The following is a 19,862-nucleotide window of genomic DNA, read 5'->3' as shown; positions in this document are numbered from 1 at the left end:
ACAAATTGAGGAAATTCAAGACCATTGTTACTGTCAGAAAACCAGGGTTTTTGCATTCAGAAACAGCCAGACAACAAGAGTAAAAACAAGAACAGTTTATTTATTTAGCGGGTGCAGGAGGGAAGTCGAAATCAAACTGTGAGAACACGACTTTACAGGCAGGGGGAGTGACCCACCTGTCAGAGTTTCTTAGGCTGACAGGTGGGAGCCACCCATTGGAGTATGACAGGATGACATCACCATAAAAGAGTGAGATGCAGCTGCAAGGCAGAGCTGGGGAGAGGTTGGTCGGAGGGGGAAATCCATGAACAAAGTCCAGAAACACAAGCGAGGGTCATACACAGGTAGTCAGAGTTCCAATAATAAATCCAAAGGGCAATTTGTAAATCCAAAATCTGTGAAGCAGAAAACCTAGTTGTACCAGGGTCAGATGAGCAGAGCAGAATCAGATGAGCGGTGGGAAGAGCGATTAATTGAAGAGGCAGGTGTGAGGTTAAAATCTGTATATCAAGGCGTGATCATCAGGTATGAACTTGAAAACAGCATGGCTGGATATAAGGGACCACGAGAGGTATAATAATCCTGCAGGGAACTACTTCTTCTTCATTTCGTTAATGGCGGATCGCAAACAACTGTAAGGTGCATTCCGCCACCTACTGTACATGAGTGTGTAACAACAGTTCTCTACATCTATCAAATTCTATTAATTAGTCTTGTATTTTTAAGATATAAAATTATCGCTTTCCTTATTTTATATATATCCGTTATGTTTCCCTCAGTTCCTAACAGTCCTTTAAGACTCCAGTCTTGACCTGTCTTTTCAACCATTCTTTTCAGTATCTCTCTTTCAGATTCATATGTTTTACAGTGCATCAATACGTGTTCTACAGTTTCTTTCTCTCCACATTTTTCACATTTATCAGTATTTTTCTTCCCTATTCTAAATAAAACATCATTTAAGTATGTATGACTTACTCTTAATCTGGTCATTGTGATTTCTTCCCTTCTATTTTTCATATTAATATTCTTAATTGCTATTGACTTTTGGATTTTATATAGACTTCTTCCTTTCTTATCTTCAGTCCACCTTTTTTGCCATTGTTCTTTTTCTTTATCCTTTATCAGTGATTTTCCTTCTCCTTTCCCTATAGGAATTGTAATTGTTATTGTCTTTTCTAAAGCCCTTTTTGCTAATGTATCTGCCTTCTCATTTCCTTTTACCCCTTCATGAGCTGGTACCCAGCAGAACCAGACATCAATGCCACCTCTGTACAATCTAAATAAACTGTGTTTAATTTCTAATATTAAGTCTTTCCTATTGTTTCCTTTCCCCGTGATACTTTCCAAAACTGCTTTCGAGTCTGTGCATAGTACAACCCTTTCTGGTCTAACCTCTTCCACCCACATTAAACTCAATGTAATTGCCATCATTTCAGCTGTGAAAACGGAAAGGTGGTCCGATATTCTTTTAGATATGTGAATTTTAAACTCAGGTACATATATCCCTATTTCCACACATCCTTTAAGATTTTTTGATCCATCGGTATAGATTTTGAGATAGTTATAATATGATTCTCTTAAATAATCATCAGTTTTTACCCCTACTTCATTCAAATTCCAATTATTTTTCTTTTTAAGTATTCCTATATCTATATTTATCTTAGGAAAGAGCCAAGGAGGAATAACAGAAATTGGGTTGGTTTTACCTATTTTATTATCCTCTACTCCATATAGTTTGATCCAGTCACTGATCATCCAACCAAAACCATTCCTCTGGAATTTTGTGTATTCCCAACAGTTCTGAAATATAATTGAAGTGACATTCTCTTCTTCGTCACCTTTAATCTTCATCCAATATGTTAATGCTAATTTTATTCTTCTCATGTCAAGCGGTGTTTCTCCGGTTTCTATTAATAGAGCATTGATTGGTGTTGTTTTCACTGCTCCTGTACATATACGTAGTGCCCTACTCTGTAGTCTATCTATTTTTTTTAGTGTCGTTTTAGCTGCTGCTCCATATATGAAACTTCCATAATCGATTATTGGCCTCATAAGTGCCCTATATATGTGTAGTAGCGACTGTCTATCTGCACCCCAGTTATGTCCAGCCACAGCCTTTAATAGATTTATGGTTTTTTTACATTTGGTTTCTATGTTATCTACATGTGTTTTCCAAGTATAAGCACTATCTATCCATAAACCTAGGTATTTAAATTCTTTGACCCTGTCTAGCGGTTGTCCATATAAAGTTATTGGTCCTATATCCACATTTTTCTTATTTGTGATTATCATAAAACATGACTTGCTAGCCGAAAATTTAAAACCCCATTCATATGACCATGTTTCCACTTTTCCAATAGCTTTTTTAATATGTCCCACTACATGTTTTATATTCCTTCCCCTCATCCAAATTGCCCCATCATCTGCATACAATGCCGATTTGATACATGTATCTGTTTCCAAAAATATGTCATTAATAATTATATTAAATAATATTGGACTTATTGTACATCCTTGCGGAATACCATTCTCTACATTAAATTCCTTTGAGTATTCATTCCCAATCTTAACTTTTATTTTCCTATCCGTCAGAAAATTTGCTATCCAATTATATAGTTTTCCACCAATCCCCATCTGCCTGATTTTTATAAGTAGTCCTTCTTTCCACATCGAATCATATGCTTTTTCAATGTCAAAAAAAACTATGATCATTACCTCCTTCATTTTTAAAGTTTTTTCCATGTCATTACTGACCCTAGTCAATGCATCTGTTGTTGATCTCCCTGTTCTAAAACCACACTGATATCCATTCATTAGCTTTTTATGTTCAAGGAAATATCCTAATCTGTTTACTATAATTTTCTCCATCCATTTACTTAGATGAGAAGTCAAAGCTATCGGTCTATAGTTATTTGGATTGGTGCTGTCTTTCCCAGGTTTATTAAACGGGAGTATTATTGCCCTTTTCCAGTCATTTGGTATTATACCTTCAGTCCATATTTTATTAAATAATGTTAATATTAATTTCAATGTTAGTTCTGGCATTTGATGAAACATAACATAGCATAGTTGATCTTCTCCTGGAGCTGCGTCTCCTGTCCCTTTTAATACTGATTGAAGTTCTTCCATGGTTATGTTTGTGTCTAACGTTGAATTGTAGTTTTGACATTTTCCTATCATATTTTTGTAATTTTCAAGTTTTTGTATTTGTTTTTGTCTATGAATATCTGTAAGACGTACGCCACTATGTACTGCTGCAAATGTTTCCCCTAGTAAATTTGCTTTATCTTTATTTATAATTACTATTTCTTGTCCTCTGATTAAAGCTGGCACTTTGACATCTTTTCTTTTCCCATTCATTTTCCTGAACATTGTCCAAACATTCTGTAATTTAATTTCTGAACCTATTGATGAGCAATATTCTCTCCATGTTTCCTTTTTTGCTTCTTTAATAATTTTACGAGTTATTGCTCTTTTTCTTTTATAATCAATAAGGTATTCGTTTGTTAAATTTTTCTGTAAGCTTTTAAAAGCTTTATTACGCTGCAGGGAACTAGTGAGAATGGAGCTCTTAAATAGTGCGGGAAACAGGTGCAGTGAATCGGGGCTGATGAGCTAACGTGCAGAGGGGGCATGGCTGATTGACAGGAGCGGAAATGACATGAGAGCTGTGAGCGAGGCAGGAGACAGAGGATGTGATCATGACAGTTACCCTCCCCAGAAGTTGTCAACCAGCAAAGATCACTTCAAGAGCAAGGCGTGGAATAGTTGACGAGGTCACAAAGGACCCCCAGGGTAACTTCTAACAACTGAAGGCCTCTCTCACATTGACTGATGTTAATGTTCATGAGTTCACCATCAGGAGAACTGAACAACAATGGTGGTCATGGCAGGGTTCAAGGAGAAAGACACTGCTCTCCAAAAAGAACATGGCTGCTCATCTGCAGTTTTCTAAAGATCACGTGGACAAACCAGAAGACTGTTGGAAGAATGTTTTGTGGACGGATGAGACCAAAATAGAACTTAAAAAAAAAAAAAAATAATGAAAAGAGTTATGTTTGGAAAAAGGAAAACTCAGCATTCCTGCAGAAGAACCTTATTCCATCTGTGAAACATGCTGGTGGTGATATAGATGGTTTGGTGTTATGGTGTTTTTTTGCATGTTTTGCTGCATCTGGGTCAGGACGGTTTGCCATGATTGATGAAACTATGAATTCTGAATTATATCAGAGAATTCTACAGAAAAAAATCAGAACATTTGTCCATGGACTGAATCTCAAGAGAAGGTGGGTCACGCAGCAACACAATGACACTATGCACACACGTGGTTCTACCAAAGAATGGTTCAAGAAAAATAAAGTTCATCTTTTAGAATGGCCAAGTCAAAGTCCTGACCTTAATCCAATCCAGATGTTGTGGAAGGACCTGAAGCAGCAGTTAATGTGAGGAAACCACCCACATCCAGAGTTGAAGCTGTTCTGTACAGAGGAATGGGATAAAGTTCCTCCAAGCCGGTGTGCAGGACTGACCAACAGTTACCAGAAATGTTTAGTTGCAGTTATTGCTGCACGGGGTGGGGGGTGTCACACCAGATACTGAGAGCAAAGATTCACATACTTCTACCACGCACAAATATGTAATATTGGATCATTTTCTTCAATAAATAAATGACCAAGTATAATATTTTTGTCTCATTTGTTTAAATGGGTTCTCTTTATCTAGTTTTAGGACATTTTAGGCCATATTGATGCAGAAAAATAGAAAATTCTAAAGTGTTTCCAAACTTTCAAGCACCACAGTATACAGGAGATTTTTTAAACAAGTTTTGTGCATTAAAACTAAACACAGCATGACATTGTGTGACAGGTGAAGTGCTGTATTTACCATGAGGAATGTGATCATGGATGCCACTTGGGCAGCGACCACCCTGGCGTTATTGGCAGCCTGAGCGTAGCGAGTCTTCACTCCTTTCTTCCACTCGACAGCAATGCAGTTCACATTCTCTCTCTGCACCAGAACCTGCAGTGCACAGACAGATACAAGACCACCAAAACACAATCTACAAGTGTCAGGAGTAAAGTGTAAAATCTGTAGTTCAGTTTCCTGAGAGACAATGGGTTTATAAGCAATATCAGACAAGCAAGAATGAATAGAAAAAGAAAAAAAAACAGAGAAAACAACAGAAATAAACATTAAAACCAGGTAATGATGCAAAGTGTCTCCTTGTTGTCATCGGATGTAAAAATCAAGAGGTCTTGGTCTTTATTATTTATTTTTTATTTTAAGTATTTGATGTATTGGATTTTGTATTTGGAAACAAAATTCATTGTGATAATTAAAATTGTGACTTTGTCCAAGCAGATAATCACAAATTATAGAGAGGTTGGTCTTTGCAAAATTAGTTTTCTTTTTTATTATGGCTTTAAAGTTATTATTAAAGTTTATTTTGGCTTTAAGAATCTGTTGGACTTCTGGCAAGGACCAATGCAGACATGTTCCTGTTTTTAGTTTTCTACATTCGCCTTATAATCTAGCTGGTTTTGTTACTTTTTTTTGCGATCTTATTTGTACAAAAATAAAATCTGTATGCTTTTTTTATAACTGTTTATTGTTGTCGCTGTTGTCCATTGTTGTTATCATTCTTTGTCGAAATCAGGTCTCTCTTGTAAATGAGTCCTCGAGGCTCAATGGGAGTTATCTGTCTAAATAAAGGTTGAATGACTTATTTAAAAAAGTATTCCTATATATGGGTGGTGTGGAGGCTCAGCTAGTAGAGCTGTTGCCTCTCAGCAAGAAGGTCGCTGGATCGAATCCTGATTGGTGGTCTTTCTGGGTGGAGTTTGCATGTTCTCTCCGTGCATGCGTGGGTTTTCTCCGGGTACTCCAGTTTCCTCCCACAGACCAAAAACATGCATGTTAGGCTGATTAGTAACTTTAAATTGTCACTAGGTGTGAGTGAGAGAGTGAGTGGTTGTTTCATTTGTCTCTATGTGTCCTTTTGATGGACTAGAGACCTGTCCAGGGTGTCCCCCACCTCTTGCACAGTGACTATTGGATATGTGCACCAGTGACCCACATGACCCGAAAAGGAAAAGGCAGGTAAAGATAATGGATGGATGGATGGATGGATGGATGGATGGATGGATGGATGGATGGATGGATGGAAGGATGGGTGGATGGATGGATGGATGGATGGATGGAAGGATGGATGGATGATGGTTATTCCTAAATGTGAGTGCCCTCTTACCTTACACATGCTCTGTGGCCAGTCTTCACTTTGTTTGAGCAAATACCCAGGAATGACAAAGCGAGTCTTTCTCTTCCCACCATAGTTAGATGCTTCAATGGTTTCATCAGGCTTGATCTCCTGATAATTTCAATAAAAATCAATAATAACCATTCAATTCAATTCAGTTAATTGACATAGTCAAGTCAAGTCAAATTTGTTTGTATAGCACATTTTTAAACGGGAACTGCTACCAAAGTGCATTAACAAAAGAGAGACATACAGGTCCTTCTCAAAAAATTAGCATATTGTGATAAAGGTCATTATTTTCCATAATGTAATGATAAAAATGAAACTTTCATATATTTCAGATTCATTGCACACCAACTGAAATATTTCAGGTCTTTAATTGTTTTAATACTAATGATTATGCCATACAGCTCATGAAAACCCGAACCCAGTGACTGTGGAAACTTTACACTGGACCTCAAGCAATGTGAATTCTGTGACTCCTCTCTTTCTCCAGACTCTGGGACTTTGATTTCCAAAGGAAATGCAAAATTTACTGTAATCAGAGAACATAACTTTGGACCACTCAGCAGCAGTCCCAGGCGAGATGCTTCTGACGCAGTCTCTTGTTCAAAAGTGGCTTGACCTGGGGAATGTGGCACCTGTAGCCCATTTCCTGCACACGCCTGTGCACGGTGGCTCTGGATGTTTCTACTCCAGACTCAGTCCACTGCTTCCGCAGGTCCCCCAAGGTCTGGAATCGGCCCTTCTCCACAATCCTCCTCAGGGTCCGGTCACCTCTTCTAGTTGTGCAGCATTTTCTGCCACACTTTTCCCTTCCCACAGACTTCCCACTGAGGTGCCTTGATACAGCACTCTGGGAAAAGCCTATTCGTTCAGCAATTTCTTTCTGTGTCTTACCCTCTTGCTTGAGGGTGTCAATGATGGCCTTCTGGACAGCAGTCAGGTCGGCAGTCTTACCCATGATTGCGGTTTTGAGTAATGAACAAGGCTGGGAGTTTTTAAAAGCCTCAGGAATCTTTTGCAGGTGTTTAGAGTTACGTTGTTGATTCAGATGGTTAGGTTAATAGCTTGTTTAGAGAACCTTTTCATGATATGCTAATTTTTTGGGACAGGCATTTTGGGTTTTCATGAGCTGTATGCCATAATCATCAGTATTAAAACAATTAAAGACCTGAAATATTTCAGTTGGTGTGCAATGAATCTGAAATATATGAAAGTTTAATTTTTATCATTACATTATGGAAAATAATGACCTTTATCACAATATGCTAATTTTTTGAGAAGGACCTGTACATGGGGAGACTAAAGCCTCCAGTATACTCGGGCGTACATAGTTCCGTGGAGGTCCTCGCGTACCAGATTAGAGTTGAAGCGGACGCCCGCAGGGCGTGTCCATGCAAAGCTCAATTTTTACGACCGCGTACGTTTACTTGGTGTCGCACAATAAACTGCCCGACGACGGACTGTTCTGTATATGACACCAATGTATTAAATTCCCCTTCTTCATCCTTGATCTGATTTAATACCTATTTCTTTAGGTTTTTTGCTAAAAGGCAAGTGATCTCTTCCTCCTCCTCTGTTGATGCCATGACTGAAATGTGAGAAATGAAGGAATTTGTCACGAGTGAATTAAAATCAGGCCCACCTGGCTGCAGGATGGTCTGGAGATTTCCTGGTGGGCTGGTCTGCTGTGTGGACTGCAGGGCCAGTGCTACATGTTTTTTTTTTTTAGAAATTGTATTAATAACATATAAACACAGAACACCACTGTGGCTGGGGCTGCCAGCTCTCATTTTAATTTTTTTATTTTTTTTCATGACCTATCAATCACTCCAATTGGCGTGTCAGCAAATGACCAATCGGCGACCTTAATTTGTCCTATAGGTAAACGCCCTTTGTCTGCAGAGCTGCTCTGCAGCCGCTCAGGGTGGACACTTGAGTATGAAGTCTCAACCGTCTGCAGACAGTGCGCACAGTTTCCACACGGCTGATAGGATGCGCGAGTAAACTGGAGCCTTAACCTGCAGCCACTTGAGCAGCACCACCTTTTTAGATAAGGAAAGTGACAACATGAGGAAAGGGTAGATCAGAAATGACCTCAGCACAAAAAACAAAATAAATGGACAAAGACATATGCATTTATTCAAAGGGGACAACAAAGGCGGTGAGCAGTCCATGGACACTCCAGAAAGTTCCAAAGTTCTGATAAGATGGTACAGTGTCTATCAGCGTCACAATTCAGATAAGGCCGCAGATGTCCTCGGGAGGGAGGGGGGTGGGCAGGCAGAGCTTCTAGTTTACGAATCCTCCAATTCAATTCAATTCAAAAATACTTTGTTAATCCCAGAGGGAAATTATATGTTGTGGTAACTCATCATCCTGGTTTCATTAATGAGTTGTTATAGATGCTGATGGCTGTGGGCAGGAAGTATCTCTTGTAGCGATCTGTCCTACAATGGATTTGAAGAAGCCTCTGACTGAAGACACTTTGTTGTTGTATGACAGTCTGATGAAGAGCATGCTGAGGGTTATCTATAATGTTCTTCACTTTATGAAGAATCCTTCTTTGTACAATCATCTCCAAAGGTTCTAGAGGAGTCCCCAGAACTGAGCCAGCCTTCTTTATGAGCTTGTTGATCTTTTTTAAGTGACTTGCTCTGGAGCTGCTACCCCAGCAGATGATGGCAGAAGAGATAGCGCTCTCTACAACAGACTTATAGAAGATATGCAGCATCTTGCTGCAAACGTTGAAGGACTTCAGCTTCCTCAAGAAGTACAGTCTGCTCTGTCCCTTCTTGTAGATGGCTTCACTGTTGCATTTCCAGTCCAGTCTATTGTCCAGGTGAACTCCAAGGTTTTTATACTTCTCCACCACCTCCACTTCTTCTCCCATGATGGAAATAGGGTTGGACCTGTTCCCGGTTCTCCTGAAATCTACAATCATCTCCTTTGTTTTGTTCACACTCAAGATGAGATGATTGTTTCCACACCATGCCACAAAGCAGTCCACCAGTTTCCTGTACTCAGCTTCTTGTCCATCTCTGATACACCCGACCACTGCAGAGTCATCAGAATATTTCTGCAGATGACAGGAGTCTGTTTTGTACTGGAAATATGAGGTGTACAGAGTGAAAAGGAATGGTGAGAGTACAGTCCCCTGTGGTGCTCCTGAGCTACTGACCACATGGTTAGACACACAACCCTTCAGTCTCACAAACTGTGGTCTGTCCGTCAGGTAGTCTTTGATCCAGGCGATTGTTGAGGCCTCCACCTGAGTCTTCTGAAGTTTCTGACAAAGCAAATCAGGCTGGATTGTGTTAAATGCACTGGAGAAATCAAAGAACATGACTCTCACAGTGCTGTCTGCCTTTTCTAGATGACAGTGATTTGCTGAAGCAGGTGTATGATGGCATCTTCAACTCCAAGTCCACGCTGATAAGCAAACTGCAGTGGGTCCTGATATGTGCTCGTTTGTCTAGTCAGGTGAGTCAGCAGATGTCTGTCTAGGACATTCATGATGTGGGATGTCAGGGCAACAGGTCTATAGTCATTGAGGACTGATGGGTGAGTTTTCTTTGGCACTGGAACAATACATGATGTTTTCCACAACACTGGAACCTTCTGCTGGGTCAGGCTAAGGTTGAAGAGATGCTGCAGAACCCCACAGAGCTGCTCTGCACAGACCTTCAGGACTCTGGGACTGACACCATCTGGACCTGCAGCCTTATTCCGGTTCAGTCTCTCCAGCTGCTTCCTCATCTGACTTCTGGAGATGCAGAGGGGGAAGCAAAGAAGGTATCAGCATCTTCTGATTGGGTTGAAGACCAATATCTAGAAGAAGGGTCCATGACTGAGGTGGTAGATTCAATATTTGAGGTGTGACAGGACAGCCTTGGGTCAATGGAGGGTGGTATGTATGTTTGGCTGTGGGCAAGAGAGGAGAACAGGAGGAGGATGCTGAGCTTGTTCCTGAACTGAACCTATTGAAGAATGTGTTCAGTTCATTGTCTCTGTCCAGGCTTCCATCCTTCTGATCCTCCTTCTGCTTGAAGCCTGTGATCTCTTTCATCCCTGACCACACCTCTCTGATATTGTTCTGTTGGAGCTTGCTCTCCAGCTTCTTCTTGTACACCTCCTTGCTGTTTCTTATCTTGACTTTTAGTTGCTTCTGTGTGCTCCTCAATAATTCCGTCTCCCTCCCTGGAGGCTCTTTTTTTCTGGTTTAGCAGTTCCTTCAGGTCAGTGGTAATCCAGGGTTTGTTATTGGGGAAGCATCTCACTGTTCTGGTGGGGATGGTTGTTGTGAGTCACGTGGGTACGTGTCACTTGTTGTAGTATGACAATATATCCCCGTTTATATGCATACTATATTCACGAGTTCTTCATTTTTCTGACTGTGTAATGCCGTGCATTGAATTTAACAGAAATGCGAACGAGAGACGTTATTACCTTTGACCCATCAAATGAATGGAGTCATTTATTTTCAGAATCAAAGTTTAACATCAAACATTTACATTAATTTGGCAAAATATGAAAATAATAACAGACAAGTTTCACAAATATTGAACTTCAAATCACTCGGCGGTGATTTGAGGACTTTGCTTCAGATATTTCTAAAAATATCTGTACTGATTTATGAGAGAGAGGTGAGTTTAAGAGGAAATTGAGATTTATCTTACAGAGAAATATGTGAGGGAATTAATATCTGTTGACCAGAAAATTGCACGCTCCCATCAGGTATCTCAGCTTATCCCAGGTACACTTTAGTCGAAGAAGAAACCGTTACCTTGTTGACGATAGATCACCTCAGTAAGAATCCTTCAGACTGATATCAGCGTCTCCGTTGAGAACAGCTAAAATCCTTGGAGAGTCGTGCGTGGTTAGTTCAAAACAGAATTATAATCCCAAAACGTCTCTGGATTCTCGGCAACTCTGACTCTTCATTGTCAGCAGCTCTCAGACTCTTTCAGGTCTTCTCAGACTCTAACTCCAAAACTCTCCATAACTCTAGTTCTCTGGAATCTCTTGGAACCGACTGCCCTCTCTGAATTCCCATGAATTCTCTTCAGAACTCCTTGAGAACTAACTGCACTCCCTGAATTCCCATGAATTCTCTTCAGAACTCCTTGAGAACTAACTGCACTCTACTAGAACCGGGAAGTTGTCACATTTTAAATGAGTTTACTTCCGGGTTTACTTTAGAGCTTTCTGATTCGTGGATGGACCAGAAAGAGGTGTGGTTTTTGACGTAAGGTATTATCAGAAGTCGAGGTCAGGGAATGAATTTGTTTTCAACATACAGAAAAGATTATTGCAAAAAGCAGACTTCGTGGAGTCTCTATTCTGATTATCTTCTCAAATAGTTAAACATGACATTTCTTCTTCAGTAAACATTTAGTTGACCGAAGCTTCAACTTTCACATACTTACGACTTGGCTCATTTCAGACAGAAAATCAAGAAATGCATATTCAGGTGATTTCTTCTTTGAATGAGGAATAAAAATCATTACTTACTGTTTATGTAAAATAAAAATGAGTAGTTCTTTTCAACCTGTAAGCATTGAGTGAAACTAACACAATTTGATTATCAAACATTTGTAAAACAGTAATGATTATAAAGGATTGTCTTTTCTGCTTGATTAATTCAAGAAAGAAAGTCATCAGATGGCTCAGACTTATTCAGATCAATGAAAATAACAGTCTCTGTCCATCTGGTAGATTTGAGGTCATCAGGGTCAGATGAGGGTCAGATCATCAGGTCATCTGGTTCACTACATGGTGTTGTTTACACAGAAGTTTATATAGTCGGTCACACACTCAGTCATGGCATTAATGTCCTCTCCATGTGGCTGGCACAGTGCATCCCAGTCTGTAGCTTCAAAACAACCCCACAGGGCTTCTTCAGCTTCCGTTGACCATTTTCTCACTGTTATCTTTATTGCAGGTTGCCTTTGAACAAGGGGTTTATATTTTGAGCAGAGAAACACAAGATTGTGATCTGATTTGCCAAGAGGGGGTCTTGCTTTAGCTTTGTATGAATCCTTCACATTTGCATAAAACAAGTCCAGCGTATTGTTTTCTCTGGTAGAGCAGCTGACAAACTGTTGGAATGTCGGAAGTGTAGCAGAGAGAGAGGCATGATTAAAATCACCAGATATTGCAACAACGCACTAGGGTGTTGTGTCTGTAGCTTAGCAACCTCGGAGCTGATGACATCACACGCAGTCTCGGCAACAGCATTTGGTTGAATGTAAACAGTTGCCAAAATAACACTGGTGAACTCTCTTGGCAAATAATATGGACGACAACTTAGGGCTAACAGTTCAATATCTGGACTGCAAAGACGACACTTCACAGTAACATGTCCAGGATTACACCATCTGTTGTTCACAAGCACTGCCAACCCACCTCCTTTCCTTTTGCCACTCCTCTTTAAATCTCTATCTGCTCGTATGGTCAGAAAGCCTGGCAGAGAAACGCTGGAGTCAGGGATATGATCCTGCAGCCATGTCTCAGTGAAACACATAACACTGCACTCCCGATACTCTGGATGGGGCCTTGTTAGGGCTTGAAGTTCATCCAACTTGTTTCCCAGCGATCTCACATTGCCCATTATGATTGATGGAAGAGATGGTTTAAACTGCATTCTTCTCTCTTTTTCCCTTTTCTTTGCTCCTGCTTTGTATCCACGACGCCCCCTTTTCAACTCATTTGGGATTTGAGGCTGTAGTTGAGATATTATTTGAGCTTTGGAGATGTTAATCAACTGCTCCCAGTTGTAAGAAACAACCTTGTTGTTATGGTTACGCATCATTACAAATGTCCAAAAGCAAAGATATTTCTGTAAAAATCCTTCCAGCTGCACAGCATCCGACACCAGAGGAAATAATCATCAAAAAAAAAAAAAAGAGGAATTAAAGTTTTCAAGTAATATCTCAGAATGAAAGTAACAGAGCTACTCCAACATGCAGCCACCTTGAGAGGCGCAATTCTAAAACCAGAACTCCAGGGGCAATTTGAGATAAGTTGGCCTGTCCAAGGTCAATGGGGAGGCCAAATTCAGATAAACAACAATCGTTTGGGCAGGCAGACTCTATTTTCTGTCTGCCTTCAAGTTCTGCTGGTACACTCAATGGCAAATCCAAACAGGCAGATTTATGGACATTCGGCCTTGTCTGTGCTCGATTAGCTTTCTCCAAGATTGAATCCTTCACGCCGACGAGTTCCAGAAACCGCAAGTGGCTTATAATTCTCAGAAATCACGTCCAGCTTGTGGTTGAGCTCGTTAAGCATATGAGTCTTATATATATACAGTAGCACAGGATCACAGCAGACATTGTCTCAGGGCACTGTACAAAAACATTCACATACTGTACATACAAAAGCCAATTAGTAAAGTTCTCTATCCAAGGAAGCCAACAGCTTCTGTTGAATCTTCACTTTGTCACAGGCTCCCATCCTGAGCAAGCACAATGGCAACAGTGGAAAGAAAAACTCCCTTTTAAAAGGAAGAAACCTCCAGCAGAACCATGCTCAGGACGAGAGGCCATCTACTTCAACTGGCTGGGGTTTGAGAGGACAGGAAGGAGAAACAGACAAACATAGAATGGTAGGTCCAGATGTACTTTCTATTGGAGAAAAGACAAAAAAAAACCCACATATCCATCTCTCCATTATCTTTTACTCGCTTCGTCCATTTTGGGTCACGGGGGTCTCCGGTGCCCATGTCCAGCAATCACTGTGCGAGGGGCGGGGTACACCCTGGACGGGTCGCAAGTCTAAGCCTAATGCATATTAGACTGATTGGTAACTCTAAATTGTCCCTGGGTGTGAGTGAAAGAGGGAATGGTTGTTTGTCTCTATGTGTCCCTGTGATGGACTGGAGACATGTCCAGGGAGTACCCCGCCCCTCACACAGTGATTGCTGGACATGGGCACCGGCGACCCCCGTGAACCTGTATTGAACTAAGCCTCAGGTCAAATCTGGCCCTGAGGGCCTTTCTGGGACAAGAACTGTTATTTCATTGATTTGAGTCCAGAAACACAAAATTAAGTTCATCCAGAGACTTTCTAAGTGTCCTGTACTGATCAATTGAAAGAACACTCTCTTTTTTATTATCATTACTATTTTCTTGATAATCAAAGTGTGTTTAGTTCAAACCATTTTTAAATGTTGAAGTGAACTACTCATTTTAAATCAACTGTGAAACAGTATTAATGAATTTTTAATCATTCAAAGTAGAAATCAAGTTAGAATGTGTTACAGAGTAAGTATGCATTTTCTGATTTTCTGTCTGAAATGAGCAAGTGTAAGTTGGTCCAAGGTTGGAGACAAACACAAACAAGTTTGTTGGAACGAATTGTCATGTTTTTAAATCCTCTCAGACATAAATAGAGAAGCTGGCACCTGTTTCCTCCCAACTCGCCTAAACATTTCTCTTGTCTGTCTCAAAAACATTTTCAGTCTGTTCCAAAACATTCTTCTGTTTTTCTGACTTTTAATAACCTCTTACATCACTAAAACACACCCCTGTTCGGTCGATCGACCAATCAGGAAGTTCTCAAATGAACCGGAAGTGACCTCTTTAAAAGATTCAACACTTCCTAGTTCTGAGAAGAATGCTAGTTCCAGCCAGTGCGGTGGGAGAGCAGTTCAGTTCGGAGAGCAGAACCGAACAGAAAAAGTGCTGGAGAGAACAGGAGGTTCCAGACATGATCCGCAGTTCTTCCGAGTCTTGTGGGAATTATGGAATCTTCCACATCTGAGTAGAGCCTCTGACGGACTCACAACTCATGTGAGCCCAACCGAGAGGTGAACGTGTGCTGCACTAAGTACCGTCACTACTCCGGACATTTCCCAACCATCCTACGGAGACGCTGGAAATGGTAGCGTTAAATGGAACTCCGTACCAGCTGATTCATCTTCAGAGAGGTAACGAGTCGATTTCCTACCGAAGCGTACCGGGGCGAAACTGGGTTCGGATGGAGAGTGCCGTTCTTATACCGACACATAACAACCCCTCATCCATCTTCTCTCTCAATTTAAACTCCCTTAATTTCCCATCTTTAAAACTCTTCTATCTTGCCAGTAATTCATCCAGATATTTTCAGAAATGTCTGTTGGTTTAAAGTCGCAAGGGAAATCATGGCCGTATGGTTTTCTAGTTGTAAAGCTTGCTAATTAAGCTATGTGTTATTGTAATCAATTTGCCAAATTAATGTAAATGTTTGATGTTAAACTTTGATTCTGTTAATAAATGACCACATTCATTTGATGGGTCAAAGAAAATTAACGTCTCACGTTACATTTAATTATTCAATGCACGATATTATTCAGTCCAGAAAAATGAAAGAATCCGTTTAATTTATGAATATATCACAGATATATGTTCATCTACAACCCCAAATGGAAGAAGCGGGTAAAAGATAATAGATGGATGGATGATCGGAAGATCACCGATTCAACTCCCAGTACCGACAACATCAAAATGTAGGTGGGATAGGTGAAGCACCCACATTTTGATGTTGTAGGTTTGAGTAGTTGAACCAGTGACTTCCAATTACAGGCCCACCTTCTCTAAATCCTCTGCCACCACTCCCCGAATAAACAAATAGTAATAGACTATATAGGAAGCTCTAAACAGACCCAGTTTATAATGATTCATATTGTGTATATGCCTTCACCTTTTACTGATGTGTGGACAAATCTGGATGCAACCATGTTTTTCATCTACAATATACAAGTTGTTACCAAGAAAACAATGATAGATTCTCTTTTTTACCTGGTAGTACTGGTTCATCTGAGTGAATAGGAGGAATTGGGTACCGATCTCCTCAGGTTGCCATGGTACAGCAGCCACAGGTCTCTGAGCCGTGCCTCCCCAAGGTGGATGGTCACTGAAGCAGCCCAGCTCGTCAAAGCAGATCTCAGCAGCTTGTAAGGTGGAGATTTCACCAAGTAAAACTTTCTTCATTCAAATGGAGTTCAATCCAAGGTAATCATGTTTTTACACTTTCATAATAACTACTTTGTACTAGATCTTGGATGAGAGACGAAACGTTTCTATATTTTTATTTTTTTTTTTTGAATGTCCAGAGGATCAGATTGAACTTTTTTGGATTTTTCTACCTGGATTATTGAGCATGCATCAGGATACTTTGTACTAGAAACACCTTTTAATTCCTGAAGATTTTGAGCTATGTCAAAATCTTCATTCACAGATGACTGAAGATGTAAATGGACTGTACTTATTCAGTATGGCGCCTTTCTATCTTATCGAGAGACTCAAAGTGCTTTACACCAGTGGTCCTCAACTCCCGGGCCGCGGACCGGTACCAGTCCGTGGGTCAATGGGTACCAGGCCACACAGAAGGGGAAAAAAAGTTTTAGTTTGAAAAATCACCAGATTCTCTCTACCACATCAGTCTATGACTCAGTCTTGATGCAGGTCAACATACACAGAGACTAATCAGTGCTTTAGATCACATTCATACATTGATGGGACACAGATCGGAGGCAACGAGGGGTTCAGTGTTTTGCCCAGGGACACTTCGACATGTGACTGCTTGTGGATTCGAACTGCCAACTCTTGCATTGGAGGACGACAGCTCTAACCGCTCAGCCACAGCCGACCAGTATCACTTTCTGTTATTTTCTTTAATCCACACAGTCATATTTGTGCATATAAGTTCAAATACATGAATACACCCTCATCAGTATCCGATTAAAAAGTCTGCCACACACATTTGTATCCATTGATGAGCTTCCGGTATAATTTTGGCTAGATATGAATTGTTATTCTTTTTTTATTTACCACTCTTCATGCCAGAACTGGTAGTCATTTAAAGTGATTGGTTCCTGACACAGCCTTTTAGATACAGCTCACAAACAGAAGTTATATGTTGTTTATTGTTTCTCTTGTAGAAAAAGAACTTGAAATGAACATGCCAACAAAATCCATATGTGTATGTAAACTTAAGACCACTGCTGTAATACTTCATATAGTATGTGTTAGTGCACGCTGGGTACAAGTTGTAATAAAGTAGAGTGAGTAAATAAAAAAAAAAAATTAATTAGACACGATTTTAATTGTTGTCATTTGCTACCTAAAATCTGCATACAGCTATTTTTGCTTACCGTGTAAGGTACTGACAACAAAAGTGAAGACGCTCAAAATTCTCCTTAGCATCATCTGAAAAACAACAGAAGAGCTATTAAAATACATTGTTTAAAAGAATGCATTAAAGACACGACTGTGCTGTGTACTCACCTTGAAGCCAGAGGAGAAGGTAGTGAACTAACTTCTAATCTGACAGCTGACTTTCTGCCCACGGAAGACTGGGAAACACGCAGGTGTCGGTACTCTCAGGAACAGGTTAGAGATCACAAAACAGGTGACTGACTGTGTGTGTGTGTGTGTGTGTCTTCTGCCATTGCTCGATGCGGATCCTGCAGGCAGCAATGCTGTTGCAGCATGGGCTTCTGCACACTACCTGAAAATTGGATGAAATAAGGTTATGTTTTTACAGCACAGTATTTGACAATTGTGATTACATTATGGCAACACATTAGAACAGCATTTACCAGACGTGCATTCATAGTTGTTAAGAACACCTGACCACTGGAACTACCACTATTCTAGCTTCAATAGTATATATTATATATATATATATATATATATGTATGTATAGTAGTGTGTGTGATGGAGTTCGGTTGCGTTTACTTATTACTTCCTGTTTGGAAGGTACTCCTAATTTTGTTGTGCATTTTACTGTACACTGACACTAAAGTCATTCATTTATTAGTCAGCAACGGGGGAAACTAAACATATTAAAAACACTTTTAGTCAGAACAAACTAAAGGTTGTTATCAATAGTAAAAAAATTGCTTTGCATTTAAATCATGCAACCAGTTTATTAAGGCATGATTTGTGGTGACTGGCAGATTAAATCTGAGCACAGATTACAAAGGTTTATCTAAGGATTTGCCCAAAGTTACAACTGAATAAACTTTATTATTTTAGCAATTGTGCTGCATCAAATAAAATGGCTAATCGCTGGTACACTTGAATGTTTTCTAACTAGCACATGTTGTCAATTGGTTCTCAGTGGCCAAATCTCCTATTTATTTATAGTTTGCAAAATCTGGCGGCTCGCCTCGTGTTAATTTCATCGTTTAGATGCTCATACAATCGTTGCATGTCAGCTTGATGTTTTAAAGTTGTGTAAAACTGTCAAATGTGTCATGAACAAAACTTAAGTACCTGGAAGATCCGAGTTTTTCCAGCGTCATATCTTCATCTTTAAGCTTGAACAAAACATAGCTCTCCATTTCTACAGGCCATAGGCTAGCCCGCTGCTGTACCTCTGTTGTGTGCACGTGCTGTATGTATCGACCATCAAGATGCTGTCCAGGTCACAGAATATATAAAAATATAAAAATCAAGATCAAATGAGGTTGTGGGGCATTTTACACGTTTCATTTCTGATGCGAATATAAAGTGAAAAATACAAAAAGCTTGAATGTGTTTATTGAATCCCTTGTGAAAATTAATAATGAAATAAGTTGTTTTTAGTTTTTAAAATTTTTGATACTCAATTAAAAACTGAACGAATGGTACATGGACCCCACACCCTTCACGAGAGTTTGTATTTGTGTCTTGTTACAGTACATTGTTCTGTTTCATGTTGTTAATAAAGTTCTAAATAAAAACACCACTTCCGGTTTGGATTAATGTAACTGCGTTTTTGGAAATGTAATTCTGTTTTTTCAGATACTGTTTGTTTAAACCTCAGGGCCACCGTAAATATTTCTTATACTAGAACTCAGAAAATGTGTTTGGGATGACCCTCAGCTACTGCCGTATCAGAATTAAGCTAATTATCTAAATTACTGACTGAGCTACAGTCACTTATGTGTTGGCTTAGGACAGATAGCTGTGGAGGCCGTCTGAAGTTGTTGAAGACTTTTACATGTAGATCCATTGACTTGTTTCTATGCGTTTCACCAAATTAATTTTAATTTTGAAGAAATATTTAGCTTACAAACAACCATGATTTTAACAGTTAATGCCAAACTTTAAAGCAAAGATGTTACACAATATATATAGCTCAGAGTCCGTGTCATGGATAATCATAGATCACTACCACACCAAGTTTGTCTCAGTGTCAGTAAAACTGAGTTCAAACCACTTTTGTGTTGGTTAATCTTGGGGGGCATGTTAAATTAGGGTGAACCCACAAGGTGATCAGTTGTACATTGAATTATTACTTTCTTATTTATTTATTTATTTATTTAACCTTTATTTGACCAGGAAAATCCCACTGAGATTAAAAATCTCTTTTGCAAGAGAATCCTGGCCAAGACTGGCAGCAGCACACAGAGATTACAGAACATTCACAACAAAACCAGAAAAACTCTGTCAGAAATAAATAAATTATAAGATTCCCCAGTTAAAACAGTTACAGATGACTCCTTCTCCAGATCAGTAAGAACAGCCTTAAAAACATTTAGTGGCGACAGCCCTTTAGGTTCATGTATTTCTGCAGCTGGTTCCAAAAAGCCGGAGCAGAAAACTGAAAAGATTTCTTTACAAGTTCAGTT

At 39.7% G+C, this 19,862-nt stretch overlaps 1 protein-coding gene across 1 annotated transcript in view; it reads right to left on the bottom strand.

The window, feature by feature from the left end:
• Positions 1-17,548, bottom strand: part of LOC119420515 (inactive pancreatic lipase-related protein 1) — a 54,969-nt gene extending 37,421 nt beyond the window's left edge. The window contains exons 1-5 of the mRNA XM_037687927.1: positions 17,530-17,548; positions 17,397-17,451; positions 16,042-16,193; positions 6,248-6,367; positions 4,885-5,019 (exon numbers count right to left, since the gene is read on the bottom strand). Coding sequence (XP_037543855.1) covers positions 4,885-5,019; positions 6,248-6,367; positions 16,042-16,193; positions 17,397-17,451 — 462 coding nt within the window. The 5' untranslated portion in view covers positions 17,530-17,548. The remainder of the gene's footprint in view (positions 1-4,884; positions 5,020-6,247; positions 6,368-16,041; positions 16,194-17,396; positions 17,452-17,529) is intronic.
• Between the last annotated feature and the right edge of the window lie 2,314 nt (positions 17,549-19,862).

This window comes from Nematolebias whitei, chromosome 1 (genome assembly GCF_014905685.2).
Source record: "Nematolebias whitei isolate Nwh7 chromosome 1, NemWhi1, whole genome shotgun sequence".
Lineage (NCBI taxonomy): Eukaryota > Metazoa > Chordata > Actinopteri > Cyprinodontiformes > Rivulidae > Nematolebias > Nematolebias whitei.
This window is presented reverse-complemented; position numbering and strand designations above follow the sequence as displayed.